Source organism: Ziziphus jujuba, chromosome 11, assembly GCF_031755915.1.
Source record: "Ziziphus jujuba cultivar Dongzao chromosome 11, ASM3175591v1".
NCBI classification, from domain to species: domain Eukaryota; kingdom Viridiplantae; phylum Streptophyta; class Magnoliopsida; order Rosales; family Rhamnaceae; genus Ziziphus; species Ziziphus jujuba.
This window is the reverse complement of record NC_083389.1, coordinates 13004853-13023997: the sequence shown is the minus strand read 5'-3', so window position 1 is coordinate 13023997 and position 19145 is coordinate 13004853. Positions and strand designations below refer to the sequence as shown.

General features: G+C 28.3%; 1 protein-coding gene across 1 annotated transcript; it reads right to left on the bottom strand.

Moving 5' to 3' along the window:
- Positions 1 to 12845: 12845 nt before the first annotated feature.
- On the bottom strand, positions 12846 to 18883 carry LOC107432459 (protein SEEDLING PLASTID DEVELOPMENT 1). Its single transcript, XM_016043609.4, has 9 exons — positions 18204 to 18883; positions 17666 to 17880; positions 16972 to 17122; positions 16158 to 16349; positions 15385 to 15547; positions 14994 to 15229; positions 14281 to 14460; positions 14081 to 14200; positions 12846 to 13398 (listed from the first exon to the last, which is right to left on the bottom strand). The coding sequence occupies exons 1-9, from the start codon at positions 18624 to 18626 to the stop codon at positions 13087 to 13089; spliced, it is 1992 nt and encodes a 663-aa protein (XP_015899095.3). The 5' UTR covers positions 18627 to 18883; the 3' UTR covers positions 12846 to 13086.
- Between the last annotated feature and the right edge of the window lie 262 nt (positions 18884 to 19145).

The window sequence follows — 19145 nt, the reverse complement described above, 5'->3', positions numbered from 1 at the left end:
TAAATTAACTGCAAACTTAAATATATTTATATATATATATATATATATATATTTATAAACATTAAAATTGAATACAATTTCAAATTGTATTAGATTTTTTTAAAATAATAATTATTTAAAATATCTAATTATTAGCTAACACTTAATGTAAAAAAATTATTTACAATTAAATTAAAAAATAGAAAATAGAAAATAAAAACCAATTATATTATCAAAGGAACTTAAATCCACCCAAATTTTCATCTAGAATATTTATCCACAAGATAACAATTTCTCTTTACGGAAGCGTTTGACAATGCTATTACCAAAAAAAAAAAGAAAAGGAGGCAGCGTTTAAGGATGCAGTATGAATATTTAAGGGTTGAAAGAAAAAGAAGTTTTTTTTCTTATTAAATGATTGAAAAGTGTATATATATAATATTTACATGTAGATATAGTGATTATTACATGTATAATCACTTAGATATACATATTGTATTGCATATGACCTGATTGATGACGTCAGAAGCAGAGTGAAAAAACCCAATTTTTTATTTTAAGGTTTGCACTTTTTTCGTTTTTTTAAGGTTTGAATTTGGAAGTGCTACAAGATGAGAACCAATTTTGTCGTTATTGATGAGAAAAATGAATTAGCTGAGGTTTTAGTGTCGACCAGAACCTAAAAAGTTATTAAAAGTGACTGGGCCCGGTGCACGTGTAGCATGACTCAAAACGTAAAGTATGAAATATTTAATTCTAAAGCCTGCAGGCTTAGACATAGCATCGACCTCTACCACTACTGGATTTTGACCTTTGACTATATATTTTACTGTTTTTGTTTTACATGTCCGTGTTAATGTTTTATTTAAATTAAGAGTTGATTGTATTTTAATACTCTTTTATCTTTATTTGAGAGTTTTATAATTTACAAACTAATTTTTTTAATTTAGTAATTTAATTAATTTTTTTAACTTATTATATTTTTAATTTTTAATTGATAGAACTTGATCAATAGTTGTGATATTTATATTAAATTAAATCAAATTTCAAACTATAAAATAATAAAATATAAAATTTTAAAATTAATTTAAAAATCTATAATTTTAATATTATTTAATTTAAAATTTGATATAGTTTAATATCAATTAGATAATATATTTTAATTTTTTAAAAAAATAAAAGATATCAAACTAAAAAATTTTATAAATATATTTAATATATATTTTACACTTTAATAAATTTTAATTTTAAAATTGATACAATTTAATATCATTTATATAAAATGGTAATTAAATTCTATATTTAACAGTTAAATAAAATTTAATTTGCAATAAATTAAAAAATTTTAATTTTAATTATAAAATTTAAAAAGTTAAAAATATTAACTTGCAATTAATTTTTTAATTAATTAATAAATTTTTAGCCTAGACGACCTACCAACTTTAATTTTGGAAGACTCCGATTTAGTTTAACCATCTACAGAAAAAACTGTTTTATAATCATTATATTTATATATATATATATATATTTTGTTCAAAAATTAACTTTATTTTTTTGTTTTAAAAAGTATAAAATAAACTTTTACATGATATGTGGCCAATTAATTAACAATTTAACTTTCAGATTTTGATATTTGATTTGCTTACTGAAAAGTTCATAATGAATCACGCAATGTAGGTTTTTTATTTTTTTTATTTTTATTTTTATTTTTATTTTTTGGGTTTTTGCTTAAATAGTTGAAAACTCTTTTTGATTGCTTGAAATACAGCTCAAAATATACCTTTTGGGGAAGAGAAAAGTACTTTATGTAGGATTTTGAGCAGTTACAAATGCAACGTGAAAATAAATTTTGTACTATGTAATATATGTATAATATATATTAATACATATATTATTAATTATATCAGGCACTGTAATAAATGCTTAATACTTTTACATTTTTCTGTATTTTAGTGGTATATATGTAGATATATATATATACACATATTGTTTTCTTAGCAAAAAATAAATATATATTTATATATCTATATCTATATAATATATAAAAGAAGAAATATATTCATCACGTTTTAGCATATCTTTTATCTTATTTTTTATGAATATAACCAAATATATAAAATTAGTTTTTGATATAAATATCTATAACTATCAAACAATTAATAAAATTAAATATGATAATAATTTTGAAACAAATTAAAAATAAATAAAATATTTAATTTTATCTTATTTACCAAAAATATATATTTATAGCTTAATTATAGTCTAATCAATATACATATATATATTATAAGACAATTATACATATATATGTCCTAATATATATACATATATTTTAATGAAATTATAAATATATATTATCTAATATTAGATGACCTAATATATATATATATATATGGCTTAATATATATTATAATGGAATTATGGCATAAATATATGCATATATATAATATATAAAAATAAAAAAATCAGCAAAAATTGTTGTCACGTGTTATCCTAATGTTTATTCTATTCCCTTCAAAAATATTTAAAAAATTAAAATTTAAAAATAAATTTACCTTAAAAATTCTATAATCTTAAAATCATCATCATATATTTTTTTATACTCATTTTATTTCCTTCCTAAAGAATCATAAATAATTAAAATTCAAAAATAAAATTGTTTAAAAAATTCGACAATCTTAATAAAACTAAAAAGGAAAAATTTAATCTTGATTTTTTGAAATTTCTATAATGTATGGGCATTATCAAGATTTGATTTGAAAATTGTACAAGACTAATAACCATTAATTTGATTTTTGATTATGATTGAGTTAATTTTTTGTGATCTTATTCAATCTTGAATCTTAATTGCTATCCCATTTTTATCTTATTAACAAGAATAATAATATTATTAAATAATTATTCTACTATTGAATTATTTTTTTTATAATTATATTAATATATTCGTAAATATAAAAAAAGATAAATTTGATCTGAAATGATAATTATTAAATTTAAATTTAAATTGAAAAATTAATAATTATCTATAATTTTATTTAATATATAATATTTAATATTAAAAATTAAAGATTTTTTAAAAATATATTAAGGCATGATTTTATTAATCATAAATATATATATTTGTACAGGGTTTGACTAATATTTGTAAGATAAAATATTTTATATATGGTATAAATAACTATAAATAAAAATAATGAGTTATAAAATTTAATGAAAATAATTATTTTATCAAAAATATTTTAAAATATATATAAAAGAAAGATCCCTTAAATTAAAAATATTATATAAGTATATATGTATATATATATATATATTAAATAATGGAAGAGATATAGAGGATGCTATTATTTCATTTAAATTGAATTTGTTATCTAATCAAATTAAATATAAGGATTTAACATAAAAAAATTAATTATTTAGAAAAGATCAAAAAATATATTTGAATTTTAATTTTAATCCCATAGATGGAAATATATTTGAATTTGAATTAAATCATATAAATACATTTGGATTTGAATTTGAATTTTATAAATGGAAAAATTAAATAGGTAAACATTTTTCTAATAATCTATCTTATAAGATAAAAATATATTTATAGGATAAATAATAATAATAATAATAATAATAATGATAATAATAAATAATTAAATTACATTATGGGTATTTAATATATATATATATATAAATTAATTATTTGTAAAGGACTAAAAAATATATTTGAATTAGAATTTGAATTCTATAGATGAAAAATATTATTTAAGTACATTTAAATTTAAATTAAATTTTATAAATGCATTTGAATTTAAATTTAAATTCCATAGATGGAAAAATCAAATAGAAAAATTCCATAGATAGAAAAAATTATATAAGTCATTTATATAGGTAATTTTTGAATTTAAATTTTATAATTAAATATATCATATATAGAAGTCAAATTTATAATTTTTAAAAAACTTTTATAGTATAGATTGAAAAAAAAATCCAAATATACTTATTAGCAATAAAAATTTTAAATAAATTTTTAAATATAATTATTTATTATTATATTATATTTAACATTATCCATTATGGTTACATTATAGATAAAAAGATTTTATAGAAGAAAAAAATTATATAAGTAATTTATATTGATAATTTTTGAATTTGAATTTCATAATTGAATGATATTATATATAGAAGTAAATTTATAATTTTTAACAAACTTTTATAGCATAGATTAAAAAAAATAATCCAAATATATTTTTTAATAATAAATTTTTAAATATAATTAATTATTATAAATTATATTTAACATCATTTATTATAATTACATAATGTATTATGATTATATATATTATATATTATACGAGAATGATTACAAAATAAATAAATATATATATATATATATGGCGTGCTACTTGTGATTCGCTTACGTAATTATCAAGTCACAGGTACTAAATAATTTTTCAAATATGTGTTTTTAGTATAATGTTATTCTTTTAAAGCGTCGGTACTGCTGTACTAGTAATATTAAAAATTAATTAACTAATAAAATGGAATAGAAAAGTAGGCCACCAAAACTAAAAGGAGGCAAATAATTAATAAAAGATTAATTAATAAAATAATAATAAAAAGATGGTTAGGATCATCCAGTTGCTAGGCCAATTAATCATCCACATCCACACAAGCAGTAGTTAATCGTAAACATTACCTTAATGCATGTCTATAGTGTTTGACTTGGCTAATCCATTAGCTTTACTTATAAGTGCTTTTCGAGGCAAGCATTTCGATAGTCCCAATACCTATACAAGATGGTTTACAGTGACTAATTCAATAACAATAATAAAAAAAAAAAGGGTTTCACGTGGTTTTTCCACTAATCATTCCGAGTGTTAAAGGCGGCCAGCGCCTTTTGCCACTAAATAATCTCATGAATTTTTTTTTTTATTTATTTTTTTTGTTTAATCATTGCATTTCTAATCTAAGGAGGTAAAAAAAGGTGCATTTTGAAGTTGGTCAATCATTTTGGCTACTTAGAATTGACATTTTGACAACATTAGCCCTAGAGATTAGATCAAGTCTAGAACCAAACTCTACCTTCCCAATTTTTTTTTTTTAAAAAAAAAAGAGGACAAAATTCAATTTCTATGTTTTTTAAATCTTTTATTACTACTTCTGAATTCATTTAATTTCATTGTAATTTAATTATTTAATTTGGAGGGAAAATACAGTATATAGCCAGAAAAAAAAAATTATTGATCTTTACAAGCCTTTTTTTTATATATTTCTTTAATGTAATGTCAGTATTTAAAAAAAAGCTTAATTTTTATTTTTGTTTCCTCAGGAAAAAGTAAAGCAATTTTTTTTTTGTTTTTTTTTGTTTTAATACACTTGTCTTTTAAGAAAATATATATATTTTTGTTACATTTTAAGAAGATTTTTTTGATGGCCCATTAAATATATTAGAAGGCAGTAATGTATTATCATGAAATATTCTTCAAGCTGTACTCTTCTATAATGTGTTTTTTTAGCTCAATAAACCTATTTTGATAAAACTAATATATATAATTAATAATAACTCCAGTTTAAATTCCCCAACTCCGATACCAGAAAAAGTATATATTATATTATATATATTATTAAAATTGATTTTTTTAAAAAAATTACTAAGGAATACTCTATACAATTTTTTTTTGTTAAAAAAAAGCAACCAGTGAAAAAATTAATTGAATTATTTTCAATAGATCACTAATCGTGAAATCAAAATCAATTATTATATATAAATTTTATGATTACGAAGAAGATTTTTTTAAAAAAATTAAAAAAAAAAAAGAGAGAGAGAAGAAGAAGAAGAAAATGCTCAATGGTTTACTTACCAACCGTATATTTTATCAGGTTTTAAAGCGTTTATTCTTTTTTTTCTTTTTTTCTTTTTGAAGCGGCCTTTATTGTGTTGATATTTAGATAATTTGTGAATGTTAATAATTTGAAACCATTAATTGTAATCCCCTGCTTCCAACGTTAAAAAATTTTATTATTTATTATTATTAATGATGATTACTAGTTTATGGAGTAAATTTTAATTAAAGCATTTAATTTTATTATTTTTTATACTAAAATATTAAAAGTAAACTATGTAATTGATAATTTTTAAAATTGCCTTATAATATATAGATTTTATTAGTAATAAATTATGTTTTTCTGTATATTTTTTCTCTATATTATTTATATGTACTGCTTCAAAAAAAAAATGTACATATCACATTTGCAAACCATATATATTACAAAACGACAAGATTTATCAATCAATTTTAATAAAAATGAAATGAGAAAAAAGAGAAACGACAATTTAACTACCGTGGACATATATTTAGAATCATAGGATCACCGAAAAGTTTGTCGAATGGAAGTCAAACAATTAACTTAAAGCTTTGTTCATGATCAGTATATTATTAATTTGGAGCCTGCAAACTAAATCCATATAAGGTGGTGGTGATAAGTGTGACAAATTAAACAATTATACTTTCTTTCTTTTTCTCTATGTCAAAATCAACTCTCATAATTTACGTACGAAGCTCTTTAATTAATTAACTTTAAAAATTAATGGTATCGAATAATTAAGTTGCTAGTACTACAACTCTTTTAATTTATTGAAAAAAGAAAAAAAAAGGAAAAAAAAAAAAAAAAGCAGTCATTTGAAACCCTTTAACAAATTAAGGTCTTGGATAAACTACTTTTTGGGACAGCGATGGCAATTAGCTTATAACCAAAAGTTTTTGAGTCATTTTCCAATTAATCTAGGTAGGTGCGAAATTAATGCATGGGGTGGAAATCCCATTTTCCTCTAAGCCACGGGCAAAAATTAAAAGATATATATTATTTATTTATATTTATTGACAACCATGAAATTGTGAGGCCACTGATTTCCCACACACTCAAAAGACTTGTTTGATTGGGTAATTAAATACATGCTCTCAATGTCACTGTACAACTTTCAAATCGATCTTCTTAAAAGGTTATAGTTTGTCAGCATCACCTCGGTCGTTAGTTTCAGGATGGAAATTAAAAAAGCTTATCTTTTAAAGAGTTGAGACTCCATGCCAAGAAAAAGTATTTTGTCCTTCATTTTTAAGGTCTAAAAATATTATTTTATTCTAAAAGAATTGAAACACTATGCCAACCAAAAATAAAAAAATGTATAAACTTGTGTGATTAGATTAGACAATGCATGTCCCGCACAAAATATTTATATCTATATATCTATATACAGTGGTGTTTCGGTGTACATACAGTCCGCAGATTGTCAATTTACGGACTTCTTTTTTTTTTTGAAAACTAAGTTGTGTGCTAATATGAAGGGTTGGAGCTCACTTTTTCATTGTTGTGTTGATAACTTGAATACACTTTTTTCATTTTTGTGAAGTCTCTAATGTGCTGAAACATGTTTGATATATCTCTAGTAACAATGCAGTGGAGAATGTGAAAGAAGTAATTAACTTGAGTTTTAAGCAAAAATATTATTTAAAAAGCTAAAAACACTAACATCTTGCAAACCATCCTTGCATGATCATTATACACACACACACATCATAGGGCTTCAATGGTAATATTCTCATCTTTATATATATATATATATATATATAGTCCATCTATGATACATACGGTCAGCATACAGACCATAAATATTGACTACAGTTTTTTAAAAAATCATCATCGATACTATTACATAGAAAGAGTATTGAGACGATTTTTTTAGAAATCGTCGTCAATATTCATGGTTCATATGCGGACCATATTCACCGTAAAAATTTTCTATATATATGTTCATCTAAAGATTGATAGGTGTATCGTTACACACACACACACAAAAATAAAAAATAAAAAAAAAAGAAGAAGAAGATGATTAAAGAATGTACAAATTGATTATGTCTTTTGTTTCGTTCAACAAATTGATTATGTTATAGAATAAAGAATCCAATGTATAATTGAGAAATACTCCAATCTAAAAATTAAGCTCAAGTATGTACGATCCTTTATAAGTAGAATTTTCAAAACCAAAAAATTAAAAGATATTAATTTCATTATTTATTACCACCAACGGTAACAAAAGATATTTGTGATCTCATTGTAATTATTTGGGAAGGATAATGTAAGAAATGAAAATTTTCTACCACTGAGTGGACAAGTTGTGTTGCATCTAGATGTTATGATTTGCCCATATTTGAATATGATGCTCTAAAAATTTTGAAGCACCTGGTGATATATGATCTTTGAGCCCATAACAGCATGCCAACATGGGCTGGCCAAAGTTTCTAAGAGAATTTTTTAATTTAAAATTTTTGAAAGAGAAGCAAATATTTGGTCCGTTATAATATTGTGAAATGTTGTAGTATGGTTTCTAAGGAATTGAATTCAATGCGTGATTATTTTCATTCACTTATTTGCATGAAGCAATAAGCTTAACAGTATTACCAATATATATATATGAACATAAATGATTGCTTATTCTTGAAGTAATACAACAACATGAACAGAGATTGTTATTACAACAACAAATCTGTAGTTATTCTTATTATGATTGTTATTACAACAACAAATCTGTAGTCATTCTTATATTTTGGTTAATATTTCAGGGAAAAAAAACACTTTTATTCATAGCTCTTGGTAATAGATTGAACGTAACCACATGAACCAAAAAGACTACTGATGGAAAGGATTAGGTCCTCCAGGACTCAATCGCTTGGAGTCAAATGGCTTTCCAACTCGTTGTCCGTCACTGCTTGCCTTCAACGCTTCTCTAGCAGTCTCCACCATCAATGCCCTTTTGATCTTGTTTGATAACATTCCTGGAGAAACAGTTTCAGAAATTGAAAATGAAAGCAGCACCAGGAGGAGACAGAACCAGAATTTGAGGGAGGCCATTGTGAAAGTCAGCAAAGATCTGATCAATGCTGGTACCTTATGAGACTTACTATTAATAGAACATGTATATATTTATAGTATATATACACACACACACACACAAAAACAACACATTAGTTGCATGCCAATATTGCTTTTTGGTCCAGATAGGAATAAATATTTGATTTCGTTGGAGGCAATTGGATTATTTCTAGCTGGTGGATTAATGTACACCATTAATTCGTTGATTAAGCATAAGTTTTTTTCTGCCCCTCAAATGAAGATATTCTTGTTTCAAAATTCTTGTTCTACAACTAGTGTAACAAATTATCAATATATATCTATATATATATATGATATTATATGAATCAGCATGATTTTAGTGGACTGCTGACTTTATACTTTTACAATACCTTTACTTATGAAGCATGTTGTGGTCGTATGGACCAGTGCTTTATCAGAACTCTCAAGAATTAGGGTGACGCTCAGATGCTGTAATACCTAAACCTAGGTAGAATCTAGCTAGCTTAACAAATTTCTGACCTAACTTGTTCGCAAATCTAGATATACCAGCAGCCTCAGCACCTTTAGACATAAAGATAAAAATCCACATCAACTGCACTATCACAATCCGTTTCATATATTGTTCTGCAACATTTGGACAAAACTACTGAATCACCCAACCAAAAACACTTGAGTTATTCATTATATATGTTCATATATATATATATATATAAAATATGCATGCATGGAATGGTCTTAATTATATATATATATATATATATATAATTAATCTCCAGTTAATCAAAGAAAAACAGAAGTATATACATTCCATCATCTAGCAATCAGGATCTTCTGACAGCTCACTACTCTTTGTCCTTTTTCGATGAGCAATTAATTTTCTTTTGACTTTTCTTCTTATAGGCTTGTAGCATAAGGAAAGCAACAACTAATTAGGATGCTAGCTAGCTGAATCATTGTCCATCAATTTTTTTTTTTTTGGCTGAAACATTGTTCATCTAATTCTACCACAAAATGTACAGTATATATATCTATATATATTTGATTTTATTCTATTGGGCATACTCCCCTAGGTTGTGCTGGCAGTTTTCTGTGCCCAGCATAACTTGAATCACTACGCCCAATAAAATATATATATATATATATACGTATGTATGTAAATGCATTGAGACTTGATGTTAATACGAAGGCAATCTAAAAGTCGTTGGAATTGTAATCCAGTCTCAAAGCAAAATTTCTAATATGGTTCATCTAATAAAATCAAAGTGAATGATGATATAAATCACAACCCTGCATGTTGTTAATCATGGAGGAGCTGCTCCTTTTGCTAGCTAGCTAGTGCCTTCCGATTCTTCTCCAATAATGTATTGGAGCAGCTGTATTGAGAGAAGGAGAAAATATCATTGGATAACATGCAATGAGAATGTATATCCTATATGTAAACCATATTATATCACATATGTATAACTCAATTAATCTTATACATTGAAGGAAAAAATGTATATCCTATAGGTAAACTATGTTATATCATATACGTATAACTCAATTAATCTTATGCATTCAAGGAAAAAATACACACACACACACACACGCACGGTGACTAGATTCAAATAAAATCCACTTTATCTTAGTAAAATAAAATCTACCTTAACTAGCAATAAGATATATAGATCAGCAGTCCGATACCCACACAAAGTGTGATAACGTTGGAACATATACCTAATTAAAAGCATAATTAATTTGTTACCTACATGACAAGTCCTACAATTTGATTGCCACATAGAAAAATAAATTATCAATCAAATTTAAAAAAATATTTAATTAACCTTTTATAACAATTACCATAGATCCTATATAAATCTAATGAATTGTTATTTCTCCACTTAGGTTTTATATTAAAAAAAAAAAGATCAAAATACATGTTATTAATGTATTATTATTTAGATACCGTAGTTTACCATGTAGATTGTTTTTACTGTAAAATCTTTATGACGTTTTGTATCAATTTTGTATATATATTGAATAATTTTATTACAATAGCCGATGTCTGTCCAATTGTTGTAGGTGACAAACATTCATAGGTCGATTTTGGCTCAATTGACAAACTATTTTACTGGGGACAAGACAATATGGTTAAAGAAAACCACCTCTAAGATGCCAGACTGCTGTTAGAATAGAAGTGCAGCTCAAGCCAATATGCTGAATGCTGAGCGTCAAGAGTTTGATAAGTTAAATGACAATACGAAACTCGAGGCATCAAAAGTGTCTGTTGCCCATGAAAGACAAGGCGACATCGCCCCTGTAAGTACTGCGGGACTGATATATTGAAAGCTACACATACGCACATATATATATATATATATATATTGAGTACGGTACATAAAACCCAAATTACAATATATTATTCAAACTTCTTCCTTCCATTTTATAAATTTCACTAGTTACCTAGAACGTGAGTTCCTCGTCTCCAAAACAAAAGGAATTTTGGAAATGAAGAGTAGAACTTTGATTCTATAAACGATTCATGAAGTTTATCTCTCTCATGTGAAGGATAAGCCTCGTATGCTTCTTAGGCATTTTTATTTTTATTTTTTAATTTTTTTCCACTTAAATTTATGATTTTTCTATTAAAGTTCAATGATGATCTAAACTCAAGTAAGAAAATATCACAGGATCTAATAAAAATAAAATTACATATAAAGGAAACGCAATAAGAATAAATAATCTCCACATTCTTGTTCCAGTTTCCTCTACTAAAATAAGCTAATCTGGCTTCAGTAATGCGCTCATCACGTTCTAATCTATGATCTTTATGTGCCTTGACGTTTTCTTTTTAAATTCACTTGTGTACGTCAGCATTCGAATCTGTTATCGGGATTCGAATCTGCTAGACAATGAAAATATAAAAATGCATGAAATTATGGCCACCAAGAGAAACAGAAAGATACAACTAATATGTCTGTCATAGTGATCGTTTGATTAAGCAGAAACTAATTTTTAAAGGATTTGACTTTCTTAATCCAGTTATTCGGATAGTTAGTGGCTCTTAAAAATTAGCTCACTGCTTTCTCTATAATAAATTAATCTTGGTATTAGTTTTATCAGAAACTAACGCAACCTAATATCATAAATTTATGGATCAGTCAATATAAAAGAACAACATCTAAAGGTGCTTTTGTAGCTATAGTTTGGCATTCCACGCATGATCCATCAGTCAATATGCTCAAAGTTGCTTGGCTCATCAATCTTGTATTACTATATTGAGTAATTATATTTATACATTACAATAATAACAATAGGGTACTTTATTCCACTAGTTCCTGTGACCTTTCATAAATTCCAAAAGATTAACTAAACCAAATAAAAGATCAAATTCGAACTTCCACGTACATCAATTGCATCTATTGCCTATTATGAAAGGATAGACCTATAGAATTCTACAGGAAACTATTTATTTGTTGTGCTAGTTATGTCAAAACTGTTTATACTTGGCAAAATGTCATATGATACATAACACGATACAAATATGTATGGTAATTTACAAGTATAGATTGGCAATATCATACCAGATACTTGTCAATATCATTTAAAAAAACTCAATAAATTATTAGAATATAATAGATAAAACATGATAAATATGATAAACTCATTAAACAAGTTTTTGTAATATTTAAAAAAAAAAATTATTTTAAACATGTATAAATATGTTCTTTTTTAATTTAATTTTTTAAAAATCTAAAAACAAACAAATATATTTGCAATATTTTAAATAGTATATGTTTTATTCTTTGAAACCTATATATTTTATTGTATATATGAAACTTAATTCAAATGTAAATTTTTAATAGGTTAACGGATCGAATGATGATTCATATAATAATTCAACAAATAAATTCAAATATATTTATTTCCACACGAAAATCTAAGCAATTGTGTTAGATTAGAAATTTCACATAAACACGGTATGATACTGACATGAACACAATTTAATACAACATGTTACAACGTCTAATTGCATTACATGAATAGATACATTCTAAGCTAGCAAGGTTTCTGTATTCAATTTCAAGAAATAAAAACTCTGTGATTGTTTTTATCTACGATATCCTAATAAAGAATTATTCAGACAGTAATTGGAAATAGATTTGCCATATGGATTTCAAAAATGAAAAGTTAGTAATGCCCTGTATACATAAAATATGCTGATTACTCAGGCAGCAATGGTAATCTGTCCACACAGTAAGGTGACCCATTTGTGTCCCCATTAGCATCCAAAAGATCACCAACACCACCATCAACTCCAACTGTTTGGCTAGTTTTGCTGTCTTTTGTCATTCCTGCAGAATGAAAAGGAAGGACACGTAGACGTTCGCCTGCTTCTGAACAAAATTTTTCTGCTTCCAGTTGGTATTTCTGAATAAGGTCAAGCTGAATGGATATAATATGGGTTGGCCTTGGCAGTAGCTCCACAGATTCTCCTTTTGGGATTACTATCTGTTCAATTGCTATTCTTGCTTCCTGTTAAGATTGAGAGAACTACCTTATGGTGATGAAAAGTCATACAAGTTGATTGAGTGAAATGCAATTATTAACAAAATATAATTCATCCCGCCTGTTCAAGATTGACAGAAAAATTCTGCTCATCAAACATTTCCTTCCGCTTCACATTTTTGTAATCAAGAATATATTTGGTAGGTGGGGAAAAAAAATGCAAAAGGCCTTACAGACAAGACACGGTGCAATCTCAAACTTCAGAAGCGCTACGAAAATTCCCTAGACATTAAGCCCAAATGTCTTGCATATTCATAACCTGTCTTTTTATTTATTTATTTATTTATTTTATTTTTGCATAATAAATTCTTCTGTCATAGTTGAAAATTTAATTATGTCCTGATAAAAATGTATTTTCTAGAAGATTAAAAAATATTGTTGAAACCAGTATTAGACATGTAGCTAATGTTGAGGCACATGTTATCATAGAGAAAATAGAAATTGAACCATGATGAGCCACGCAAAGGACCAGCATGGTCTAGGCCAGAATTTGAGCAGATTTGGATATTGTTTCAATTTGAAGATCATCCATACAGCTGGTCTTGACATGCAGATTGCAAAAGACTTAAAAAGTGTAAAGACAGTGGCGATTAATTTGCTTACTAAAAGCACCAGACTAACAAAAATAATATAAAAGATTCATCATTACCTCTAAAGCATCAATCTTCTCCAATGATCTCATCTTGTCTGCTGGTCCAAAATCCTTACCCTCTTCATGATCACTCATTAACGCCCGAATTGCCTTTCTTATTTGTACCAATGAGCTAGTCTGAAGGGGGACAAAGATCCATGGTGAAAATTTTGAAGATGATGAGTTGTCAAGGCTAGGAAAGCATCTGCATCAAGTACCTTAGTCACATAAATAGGTGTTTCATGAGATTTTGCAGCTGCTTGGATCCCGGGATTCTTCTTGAGCTTGGACTGCAATGCAAGTAATGCATCTGCCTCGCTGATATTATCAGTGAGCTGAACAGCAGTATCATCCATCTTCAACTGTCTGATCCCTTGTATCACACTTGCCTCAAGAATCTAGAATAACTGCCTACCGTATGAGTTAAATTGAAAATTTTCTTGTAAAAACTATGTTAACGTTACTGCATTTATTTATTTTCCTGAATAATGCTAGCTCAGACAATTAAGAGTAACTGACCTTTAAGCAGGATGTAAATAGCATTCATCTAACCAGAGAAAGAGGCACCTTCATCTTTAGCATAAGCATTCAAACCATTGCTAATATCACGATTGGATTATAACAAGAACATAATTTCACATGCCTCCCTTGATAAGAACATAATAGCCTTTGACACAAACACCCCCCCCCCCCCCCCCCCCCCCAAAAAAAAAAAAACACATTTTACTCTATTAAATGACACATAACTTCTCCCATTCAAAGAAGAAATATTATTAGGGGGAAGTGGCCAACTGACAGTTAAAAACTCTAAGAGACCTTTCCCAGCAACCTCATAAACCAAATATTTCTGAAAGGAATTGATAATTACACTAGTCGTGATGACAATATTATCTGCAGACATTCAAAAATGTGCAAGGTGGTGATAACTTACTCCATAGACAAACAAGCGAAGAGGCATCCTTTCTTCGCTAGAATCTTCTCTCTTCTTTGGTGAGACCTCTGAAATATATTCATTATGTAAAGTTCCATTCTCAATCAACTCTGGAGAATCTTCAAACATTATTTCATTTTTCAAGTCGGAGGATATACAAATAAAAGGTTCCCCTTGTACAATTTCTTCTGACTCTTGAGAGTTTATCTTACGAACTTCAACACTTGGGAAACGACCTTCACCAACAAAAAGAGTAACAGAAGCAAACAATAAGAACATATATGCCAAAGTCTCACCATGCTGCTGAGTGACGACAAACAAATTGCAGAAAAATGAAATGGGAAACGTAATGGCGAGGATTTTTTCTTTTTAGAGTACGATGAAAATATACCTGAGAGAATAGCATCAACTGTTTTTTCTAAGCTAAGATGAACTCGCAACTCAGATTTTGAAACTATTTCTACCCCACAACTAAATGTTGCAGGTCCTTTCCTTTCCAGCACTGTCTTCTGGACACCCCTTCTGCTTGCCTCTTCATCACCTAGTGTCACACTCTAATAAATGACGGTATTAAACCAACCACAATGATGGTACATTTTATTATCCTAGGCTTAATTGAAGAATCAAGAAATAAAGGTATATTTAGTATTTTAATAGATAATAAAAATGAAAGAGAAAATTAGGGTGATGATTAAGCTTCTGTTTTCTTGCCACCACTTTAGCAAAATCTAGATATCTATAATTGAGAATCGAGCTCCACAAAGATGAGTGAATAAAAATGGATGGCTGTGGAGTGGGCAAGGTGATGATTTGTATAACCTCCTTAACACTCATCATGTTTTATATTCTACACTACCTATAGCGGCTGGTACATTCCATATCATTCATTTGCCACAAAGTCAAAGCTTCATCTTTCAAGTCAGTATTGAGTTTCTTAAATGTACAATATGATTTCTAGAAAAATAATTAGTCTATCAATTATGCTATTGTTACCTCCATATCCTTCATTAATTCCACTGTCCACAGTTGCAAATTCATGTCAATGCCATTAGGGCTTCAATAGCACAGTGTTTTATTAATTTAAAGTTTCTCATAATGCAAGATGTACCAAACCCATTTTAAAACCAAGTCCCTGAAGTATAAACTTAATAGCTAGCATCTCACCTGTACTCCTCCAACAAGCATCTCTAATGAAGGATTCATTATCAAATTCTCAATTGTCACTCCGTGAGCAGTGGCAACAAGCTGAATACCGCGTTGGGCAATCGTGCTTGCAGCCATAGCTTCAAGTTTTGTACCAATTTCATCAATTACGATCACTTGTGGCATATGATTTTCGACTGCTTCTATCAGTACCTGAATAAATATAAGTATAAGCAAATTGAAAGACCTTAAATAAATGAGAGAACAAACAGAAAGTGAGGGGGGGAGGAAAAAAAGGGATTTATTGTGTCTTTTTAATCATCATTATTATCATAGTTGGTATTAGCTATTCCGATCAAGGAAACAATGAAGTCCAGACAAAGAATGTAGGTTAGAGAATACAATAAATTATAAAACTAATATTAGAAAGTACTATCACACTGCTGAAAACTTTGAGGCAAAAACATGCCGCATAAACTCTTCCAAGTGTAAGCCCTTACAAGTACCATAACTAGTACCTCTTTCTCAACCTGATATACACTTCCATCCCCATGACATTTAAATTTTAAGATAAGAAGAGCATCATCCTTATAAACTAGCTAAAGGAAACAATTTAGTTGCCTAGCCTATGTTAAGTATTCATGATCTCCTTAGTGTAAGCTCAATGTACAACTCACCACATGCTCACCCTAGCCTTTGAAAGACCCTCTGTTAGTTCCTAGTGTCATTAAAAAAGGGAAGTAACCACAATCACATAACCAGTAATTGGTATACATTAGAAAGCCATAAAGTACGCAAGGAGCATAAGTTGATATCCCAGACTTCCACATCAGACCTTATGTTGCATATCAGAATTGGGAACTTGCATCCGGCGAGCATTACCAATTCCAGCATGAGGTATATCACCATCACCACCAATCTCATTAGAAGTGTCAACAATCATAACACGTTTTTTGTAATCATTTGCAAGCATCCTAGCTATTTCCCTGCAAATCAAAAGATAGATAAATAATCCACAAGCAGTCAAAAAACTACAGCTCCCAGAGCAGTAAACAATACAAAATCTAAACTAAGATTAAGAAGAACAACCCGTATGCTTATCGATGAGCATTTTAAAAAGGATAACAACAAATCCACCTTCTTGTAAACAATATAACAAGTGTGCGAACTTAACTCCATTTGAAATCTTTTAGCAAATTAAAAAGGACAACATTTTTGGCCTTTAAAATCTTATGCCCTAAAGATAGGAAATGACAAAAAATTTGGCCATGCTTCCATTTTAAAATTGATAAAATGTAAAGATATTTGAAAATTTTCACAATGAAGATGCATAAATTTATGAACTTCATACAAACAGTAAACATACATGTGGAAAAGTTTTAAAAGGTAATATTGATCGGTCAGATGAACCCCATAGGCTATCAATGCATTAAACAACTCTGTTAGAAAAAACTCAATGCGGAAAAATGAAATAAACAAAGTACAGACTATCCAAGCACATCGAATCTATCACTAAAGGAATGACCAACCTGATAATCGTGGTTTTTCCAACACCTGGAGGTCCAATTAGCAACAAAGAAGCCCCATCCTGAACCAAATCTCTTAGCAAATTAGCACTACCAGATATTACCCGACCAACACGACAAGTTAAACCAATAATGGAACCTTTCCGATTCCTAATGGCACTAATACGGTGTAATGTCCTGCTGATGCCTGCTCGGTTATCAATGGCAAAATCACCAACCTGCATTATAAAAGCACAAAAAATGTCCAAACAATTGGAAAGTAAACTACCATGAAATATCATACTCTCACAAAGAATTACAGAATCCAATTGGGCCCTAATTAGATAGTAAAAATAAGTTCTGGCCAAAAAAAAAAAGATAGTAAAATAATCCCAACCAATTTATTAACAATGCATAAATTGAAAGATAATGCCACTCTAGACTATAAGCGACTAAGCCAATCTTTTTATGTTTTGGGCAAGTTATACCAATTAATATCAGCCACAGCTTTACAACTCGGAATCCAATAATCAAACAGGGCGTGGTAAAGCACCAGTTTTACCTGAGAAGTAGCATGTTCAATGTCCTGAACCGTGATGGGGAAATCCGACAAAACAAAGTCACCGGAGGGAAACCGAGCCAACGGCTTCCGACCCAAGTCCATAACCACTTCAATCAATTGGTGAAGCTCTGGATGCTCGCTCACTCTTTTCCTCATTTCTTCAGGCAACAGTGCCAGAAGTCGGCCCAGTTCCACATCAATGTCGTCGTCGGGCGAAGAGAAACATGATGAACTCGTACTACACAAAGAACCAAGAAAACATCTTCGACACCCAGAAAGGTTTTCCTCGAGAAAACGAGGAAAACATGAGAAAATTGGCGATTGAAGTGGAAAAGTGGTGGTTTTGGATAGGAAAGTTCGGGGTTGATGAAGTTGGGAGGTCAGAAGTGGCGGTGAGGTGTGAAGGGGATGAAAACAGAGCATCTGTTTTGGCGGAAAGAAGGAGGAGAGCTTGCATGAGCTTTTTTGAGCTTCAAAATGTTTTCTTTCTTCGGTTCAGAATTTTGACAAAGCAGCGCTCGCAAAAGGATCAACTTCTTTCATTCGCAAAAGTGCAGCTTCAGAATTCCTTCTATCTAGGCTCAGATTTTTTTTTTTTTTCCTTTTTTTTTTAATTCATTTTTCTGTTATATTTAGCGGATACAGAGATTTATCATTTCCAGCCGCGGCCGGTCAAAAATGACTTGAAAAATTTAGTAATAGCACAATAAACGATTTAAATTTTTTTTTTATTTTAACAAAATTTTTTAAAGATTTTGTTTGTTAATTATAATCTGAAAAATGATTTTCGCACGTAAGCTCCTGAGCCTGCTTGATCATGGGCCACCTAAGATGCACTCTAAAATGTACCAGCGAATCTCTGGGCCCCAATTGGACTGGTCTCTGATTAATGGGCCCACTAGCAATGGCAACCAAAGTTTTGGGTAGGGCCTGATATAACTA